At 37.1% G+C, this 8,798-nt stretch overlaps 1 protein-coding gene across 1 annotated transcript in view; it reads left to right on the top strand.

The window, feature by feature from the left end:
* LOC107549686 (runt-related transcription factor 2-like) overlaps positions 1–8,798 on the top strand; it is a 37,551-nt gene that overhangs the window by 24,021 nt on the left and 4,732 nt on the right. The window contains exons 3-4 of the mRNA XM_016230861.1: positions 3,971–4,144; positions 5,710–5,871. Coding sequence (XP_016086347.1) covers positions 3,971–4,144; positions 5,710–5,871 — 336 coding nt within the window. The remainder of the gene's footprint in view (positions 1–3,970; positions 4,145–5,709; positions 5,872–8,798) is intronic.

Here is an 8,798-nt window from a genome sequence, read left to right on the forward strand (position 1 = left end):
TCTATCTGTCTGTCTGTCTGTCTGTCTGTCTGTCTGTCTATAATTGTCATAGCTTTCCAACATGCATAACTATTAATGTCTCAAACATGTTTGTGTTTTATTTTGTTTTTTTTATTTTAGCCTTTTTCTGTGTTTTCCCCAGTTTTGATTGAAAAATAAAGAGTAGACAGGAATCGCGGGGAAGAAGTGGAAGAAACAAAAGCAAGAAATGTTGTAAATCAGACACAAAACCAAGTCACAGCTCCAGCCAACAACTTTTTCTCAGAAGCATACAAAAAGATTCATATTTGTCAGCTTTTCACATGCATGTGTGGGAGAGACCATTATTTAGTTATTAACTATATTTGATCAGAGGTTCTTCAGAGGACCAGTGACAGCTGCCCTGAGGCAACCTGTCGAGCTCAACAGAACAGTACAAAGGTGCTTGTGATCTTTCTAACACTCGTTCCTGGTTTTATATTTTATCCACACTGTTGGGATTGAACCTAAAACCTTAGCAGCCCAGATTGTTAACCACTTGGCTGCCCTCACCCCCAAGAGATACTTCTTGGGTGAGTAAATATAACCAGATACATTATCCAAACCGAGGTGGCTACATATTCCTCATAGACAGAATCAAAAACAAGCCACTTAACATTCCAGAACTCTTGCTGAAAATTCCCATTGTTTTGCAAATTCATCTCTGGAATTCCTATTACTTGTATGTAGTCTTATTGTAACTTCTGCTCTGATTCTCAACACTCCCAGAAAAATGTAAATATCACTCCTTGCAAATCTGTCTTTAGGGAGGCTGGATCAGTAGGGATGCACATTGAAGACTCTAAATTTACTGGAGATCAGAGTCCACTGTCTCTCTGAGCACAGAACACTATGTTTCATATGAATCTCTGTGAAATTAAGCCGCACAAAGCACATCTTTGTCTGTTTTATTTCCCCAACAGGATTTATGTTAGTATCGCTGTCTGGATTCAGCCTGTCACAAAAAATATAGTTTGGCTTTTTATAGTAGACAAATTGGCTTTGTGTGAAAAGGTATGGTTTGCTCAAGTGCTGCTCTTCCTGGGAGGTTTAGTAATGCTAGCTTTTAGCTTTTACATATGTGTCACATTGCTCGCAAGTTCAAAGGCGGAGTGCAATGCAACAATGTCCCGAAGTTACACTCAGAGTCAAACTAATGATTTTTCCATTAGCTGTAATGTTTTCATTGTGATGAAATACTGTATTATTTTAATTTATCATGCTTCTACAGAAGACATGCATGATATTAAGGATGAAGTGTGTAATTTCTGAATGATTTGGGGCACCAAATGGAAATAATGAATGAATGTTTTTAAAAAGCTTTCTCAAACACCTTTTTTGACATAGGTTGGCAAAATACACTGGAAAAAATATATTCTTACTCAGTATTTTTGTCTTGTTTTCCAGTACAAATATTCTTACATTCATATATATATATGTATTTGAAAAGCAAAGTGACTTAAGATATTACAGGAAAAATTCACATAAAAATAATTTATAAAATTTTTACATTGCGCTTCTCTAGGCACTCAAAGCGCTTTACATTGTCAGGGGGTATCTCCTCATCCACCACCAGTGTGCAGCATCCACCTGGATGATGCGACGGCAGCCATAGTGCGCCAGAACGCCCACCACACACCAGCTTATTGGTGTAGAGGAGAGGTATGAAGCCAATCAGTAGATATGGGGATTGTTAGTAGGCCATGATGATCAGAGGCCAATGGGCAAATTTGGCCAGGATGCCTCTACACCTCTACTCTTTTCAAAAGACATCCTGGGATTTTTAATGACCACAGAGAGTCAGGACCTCAGTTTAATGTCTCATCCAACGGACAGTGCTTGTTGACAGTATAGTGTCCCCGTCACTATTCTGGGACGTTAGGACCCACACAGACTACAGGGTGAGCACCCCCTGCTGGCCTCACTAACACCTCTTCCAGCAGCAACCTAGTTTTCTCAGGAGGTCTCCCATCCAGGTACTGACCAGGCTCAGCCCTGCTTAGCTTCAGTGGGTAACCAGTCTTGGGCTACAGAGTGATATGGCTGCCGGCATCCAGTTTTCCAGTACAAATCCAGTACAAACTCATGTAGATGAGTTTGTTTCTTCATCAGAAATTTAGCATTCCATCACTTGCTTACCAGTGGATGCTCTGCAGTGAATGGGTGCCGTCAGAATGAGAGTCTAAACAGCTGATAAAAACATCACAATAATCCACACCACTCCAGTCCATCCATTAACATCGTATGAAGTGAAAACCTGTTTTGTGAAAATCCATCAAAATCAAGTGAGTTTATACATAAACAACAAGAGAAAAAAAATCTGTCAGTTGAGTACATAAAGTTAATTCAGCGGGAAAACAAGGTTATTTTTCTTGCCCCCTTGACATTTTTTTGCTTGTTTTAATAATAAATTCTGGAAACTTTTCAGGATATTTAAGTAATTCATGAAACTTCTCAGGATACTTAAGTAAATGCATCTTGAATATTTAAATAAAATACTAATTAAGAATAAGTATGACTAAGAAGTTTTTTTTTTGCTGCACAGATAGTCTCGCCCACTAAAAATGCCCTTGTAAGTGGAGAATTTAGAGTGAAATAACCTCAGATAACTCACTGCAGACACTGAACTAAGAGAAATCACATAATCACAGATTTGTAAAGGTGCTGACAGTTAAGCTCAGATTTTTTGTGTGTGTGTGTGGGGGGGGGGGGGTTGCTGAGATGAAAGATTGCTCCTCTAAATACAGTCTAGCAGCACCTATGACTTACTTATAGCTATCTTTACATATTAAGATAATAAAAATGACACTACACCTTTAATACTGATTTATACAGTAGTTTATATTCTAGACATTCTAAAGTACTTTAACAATTTGATTATGAAACTTTACTGAGTGTTTGCAGCTTCTCTTTGTTCTTCTGGCACAGGCTGGTTAGTCAAGATATAGAGGTAACGTGTTCTGTCGGTGCCAACTGGATCGCTTCCAACTCCAGCAGGAGTTTTTCTCTTTCTCCTGTTTGATATTTACTTTACGGCCTTCTCCAAAAAACTGCTGCAGTCTGAGGGAACCACTGAGCCGTTTTAATGTGGAAAAAGGGGCTAGTTGTGTATTGGGCTGTCTTATCCCTCTCTAATTTGCAGAGAATAGACTTGAGGCTATGGACTCTTAAATGCTCTTGTTATAGCTTTACAGAAAGGTGCTGGACAGTGTCATCATCATGCATTGTGCTCAGAGGAGGCACATGCGGTCTTGTGTTATATGAGTTTCGTCTTGTCTGGGAAGGTTGAGTGTTCATGTGTGCCAACAAAATGTTATTCTATGCCAAGCATAGCACTTCATTGTCAAAGCCAAATCCCCACCCTGATGGGACAGATTAATAGATATTTTAAGGACATGGAATATGTAATATTTGAAACTTTTTTATGGAAATTAAATTAGATTCAGTTTGATTCCATATGGCAGAGTCACGGTAGATTGTGGCTTGAAAGACTTAAATGCCATGGGGCATAATGAAAGCTCTTATAATGAGGGGAAATGGAACACCTGTCTCATAGTCAAACCTATGCCATACAGTACATACACATCATAGACTGGTTAACATTTTCATGCTAGGAGATACAATCGATTTCAAGACCCACTAAAACATTTTTAGAGTAAATTATGTGGGGCGGAATTATATTATTATATAACAATATTATATATATATTTTTTTTGAATGATTCAAAAGAACTGGCTCATAAGAATCATTTGTTCGAGAATCGGACTACATGCTGGTTGTTTTTACATGCAGCCCCTGAGTAGTAGAAGTGCAAGTCATATTGCTGTGATATGTGACACATTTGTGGTGTGTCATGTTAGAAACATGTAAATACATGTTATGCCCAACAACGAAAGTGTACATTCTTTAATTTTAGAATTTTTTTAAATTAAAGGCAGTTTGTTGTTTGCAGGGCACAGGCCGAAGCTGGATGACTCACCGAAGGCCGGACTATTCTCTGACCGTCTCAGTGAACTGGAGCGTATCCGGCAGACCACCATGCGGGTTACCATGCCAACACAAACGCCACGGCCCTCACTTAGCAGCCCCAACTCCTTCACACCTCAGGGGCAGACGCAGATAACAGGTATGAGATTGAACAGCACTGCAGATTCTATTCTATTTTATTCTGAGAGGTGCATCCTGATGATTTCAAATATAGATAGATAGATAGATAGATAGATAGATAGATAGATAGATAGATAGATAGATAGATAGATAGATAGATAGATAGATAGATAGATAGATAGATATTTAATATTTTTGTTATTTATATATATATACTGTATATATAAAATGCACAAAAATGATAAAATGTATATTAAATATTTTTTATAGTATAGGCTTCAGCATTCCCATGAGGACAAGCGGTTTGGAGAATGGATGGATGGATGGATGTAATATTTAATTATTTACATTTATGCATTTGGCACACATTTTTATCCAAAGCAGTTTCAACGTATATATACATTTATATCAGTTGTTGCATTCTCGTAGAGGGTATATTTATTTAATAATTTACTATTATTTAATATTGATTAATTTCGGGTAAAAAGGTAAAAATATATATTTCTAGATAGATATACACACACACACATATTATTTTGACTATACTATTTTTAAAATGTTTAAAAAGTTCCTTGTAATTCATCAAATACGCAGGCAATGTTAATTTACAAATTTTTTATTGATGTCATCTGCACGTAAAACCACATCAATGAAGTAAATGATACTTAAAGTCGCCGCTAACCTGTCAGTCAGAATTGTTGTTTCTTTTAGTCAAGTCTTCACTTACAGTGATTATATTTACTCATCCTCCCAAGCATTTCAGCATATCTGGTGTCTGTCACCGTTACAGTAATGTCTATTCGTCTAAGCACAAAGTGATTTATCTAAGCTGAAATCGCACACTGCAACATGATGGACAAGTGGAAACCGAGTGCGGACAGCTTAAGGCAGTGCGTTGTGTCACTGTGAGAGAACAGGATATCACCTGTCCTTAATTACTGCTCTGAGAGCGCATGTCCTGTACTCTGGGTCATGTTACTGTACTGTGTGCAAGCCAAGTGACTGAATCTGAGAATGAATGCACCGCATTTTGTTGACTTTAGCGATTATTTGCCTGCTTTAAAATTGATACTTGGCATGACAGAAAGCTTCAATTATAAGGCATGAAATATGTTATCTTAGACAAACATTTGAGAATGCCTTCATTTAAATGCTTTGCCTAAGGGATCACATTGTATTTGCTAACCACACAAAGGCTCTATATGAGACAGACAAATATAAATAGAACAGTTATATTAAATTAATGATAATATATACTGATTAATTAACAATATACATATTAATGTGTATATACTGTATATATATATATATATATATTTATATTTATATATACACTAAAACCTATAAATAAATAAATAAACATGTTGATTCTATTGCATTTTTGTCCAAACAATGGAATTTAATGGGAACCTAAACTGTTTAGTAGCCAACATTCTTGAAATTTCTAATTTTGTGTTCCACAGAAGAAAGAAAATCATACAGGTTTGAACCAACATGTAAGTAAATGATGACAGAGGTTTCATTTTTGGGTGGACTATCCCTGTAACTACTTTTCTTTGACCTTCTCTCTATTTGTACCTTTAGATCCACGCCAGGCTCAATCTTCCCCACCTTGGTCATATGACCAGACGTACCCATCGTACCTGAGTCCCATGGCCTCCCCGTCCGTGCACTCCACCACCCCGCTCTCATCCAGCCGGGCCACAGGGCTGCCGTCCATCAGCGATGTGCCCAGACGCCTCCCAGGTAACCTCCAGCCTCAGCCCTACAGCAGGTGCGCCCCCTACCCCTCGCGTCCGACACTGCAGTGGGCAGCGGGGTGGGCATGTGTTTTATGATGATTTGCACATTTAGAAGGATGGGGATTTGTGTGAATAATGCAACTTTGTTTATACAGCTTTTGAAAGATATTTTAAATTTGCTACTTAAAAATTTAAATATTTTAAGAGATATACATTTTTTTTTTAATTAAATCTTAAATAAAAAAATGTTTAAATGTCTCCTAAAAACTAAATTTACCACATTTCATCAGACAAATGGCACTGAATTTGGCAAACAAGCTGAATTTGAATCTAATTTGCATAAAAATAAGCATGTTTGTGCTGAAAAGAATCACAATAACTTAATGGTTAAGTTAATGGTGCAGCGCTATTTTAACTGCACCACGTGTATGTGCCACCAAGCAAAACTGCAAAAATAATAACTGTTTTCAGACAGGTTTCCGGAAAAATGGCATTCATTTTAAAGCGTTGAAAAAAATATACTTTTTTTTTTAATGGCTGCTTTGCCATAACAGTAGAAGACTTGAAAGAGAAAACTAACTATAAATGATAACAGATTATGCTAAATTCTTCTATAGCAGCTCTTGACACATGGCATAATGCAAAAAACTTGTTGCATTCAGTGTTATTTTTGTATTTATATGCTATTATGGTTTTAATATTTAATTGTTTTTTAATGAGCTTTAATTTTTATATTTTTATTGTTTCATTTTTAGTAATTTTATGTGCTTTTGTCATTTTTATTAGTTTTTGTATTTTAAAAAATATACATAATTTTAATTTATTTCAATTTAGCATTTGGTTTAACTGTATTGCGGATGGTTAGTGGAAAAACATGCAGGTTTTTGCACTGAAATTTTGTGAATTTACTCCTGTGTTGGATGACAGTTTAATTAGATTTATGAAAATCACAGATGAAGAAAAAGTAACGAGTGGGGTTTCATTTTGGGAGGGCTATTTTCTGAAATTATAATTTTTCTGTAATGGTCTGTCAGTCATATTAACCAAATCATAGAATTACATTTCAGTGTCATAATTCGTTAGAAACACAATCATAAATTTGCTTGATTTTTATTAGCTAATGGTGCTGTAGATATGTAAACGGAGACGGTTTTTCAAAATTGGACTGCTCCATGAGCGTATTTTTAAAACTCGTGGGGAAGGGAAAAAAAGGTTTCCTTTGCTCCTCTTTCCATGGCTTTGATCCTGCATAGTATATCGTTAATAACAGACCAAGACATAATAACAGGCCAGTGGTGGGCAAATAAAGCCGCTTTATAGCATTAGGCTTCCCAGAGAACCTTTGGGGAATGGAAGGCCACTCAGTGCCCAACTTGCACCCCATAAGCTAATTTGTCCTCGTGTGCCCGGCAACACACCCAGAAACGTCCCCTTTAAAGAATAAATGTAGACAGACAAGTTTCCATTTCCAAACACCTGTTTGAGTCAGTGCCAGGTAAGCGTTTTCATGCCATACTACACCCTCATCCATTCCTGAGAACCTGGAGAGGCTTAAAGTGATTAAACAAGAATCTCCCTCACCTGAGCGCTGGCTGCCAGCTTCTAGATGCCTGCTACCCGCCTGTCATTTTTAATTAATTTAGGTATATCATCCTTTCATTTGATGCTGGCACATGCGATTTTGTGAATAATAGGTTTGATGTGAGATAAGGACATGGTTCTTTGATGTGTCCTGCAACTTAACTGTAAGAGGAACAGTGCAAATATGCATTGTTGTTGTCTATTGCAGATATAAAAACTTTTCAGGAGAATTAGTCTTTGCACATTGTGCACAGTGTTTTGTGTTGCAGTGGTGGTAATATACTTCTGAACTCAATGGGGCAATAGTTACCTCAACTTGGGTTGTTAGATCTTTAGCTACAATTTTAAAAGTAAAGAGTGTAATTTTATTTATTGTTTATATATTTATTTATTTTTGTGCCACCTAGCAGAATTGCAAAAAGATTTCTGAAAAACTGCTATTGATCTTAAAGGGGTCATATGATGCTATTTCAAGTTGTCCTTTCTCTTTGGAGTGTTACAAGCTGTTCGTGAATAGATAAGATCCCTAAAGTTGCAAAGACTAAAGTCTAAACCCAAAGAGATATTCTTTATAAAAGTTAAGACTCATCCACGCCCTCCTAAAACACCTCGTTTAAACACGCCCCCACATGTCTACATCACTGTGTGGGAAGATTTACATAACACCTCCCAAATGTTTACACAAAGAAAGAAGGCGTAATTTTTATTCTCACTGTAGTATTGTTGCCACTGCCACCAATAATGATTCGCTTCGTTGTGAAAGAGAAACTACTTTGTTTGGCCTTCCAAACGAGGACACAACTAGAAATCAGTGGTTAAGTTGTATTTACAACACTGTTCCAGAACAGTTCAACCCAAATATTTGAATGTGTGCAACGTATTTTATGGAGGACTTTTTCCTGAACCTGTAAGAGTAGACTACAATGCCGTCTGTTCTGACTCACAGCCTATAAGTATGTTTTCATATTTAAAGAATTTACCACTGACGATTCAAACGCGAGTTTTGAGCAGTGTTGGTTGTCGTTTGTCCGATCACAAATGCAGACATGGTTTTATGTTTACGCGGCGCGATATGCAACACGTGAAAAGGCAGTATAAGTCATAATCCATAATTATGTCCCCACTGGATGCAACAAATGCCTCGTTTGTAATGGGTTTTATTGTTCTTGTCTCGTCGCGCCGGGACACACAGCATCACAATATGGTAAGGCATTCGGCCAATCACAACGCATTGGATAGCTGGCCAATCAGCGTACACCTCGCTTTTCAGACCGATGAGCTTTGTAAAAATCGACGTGTTTCAGAAAGGCGGGGCATAGAGGAGAAACAATAATGTACAGTATGTGGATA

This window comes from Sinocyclocheilus grahami, unplaced genomic scaffold, assembly GCF_001515645.1.
Source record: "Sinocyclocheilus grahami isolate Dianchi unplaced genomic scaffold, SAMN03320097.WGS_v1.1 scaffold378.1, whole genome shotgun sequence".
Classification (NCBI taxonomy): domain Eukaryota; kingdom Metazoa; phylum Chordata; class Actinopteri; order Cypriniformes; family Cyprinidae; genus Sinocyclocheilus; species Sinocyclocheilus grahami.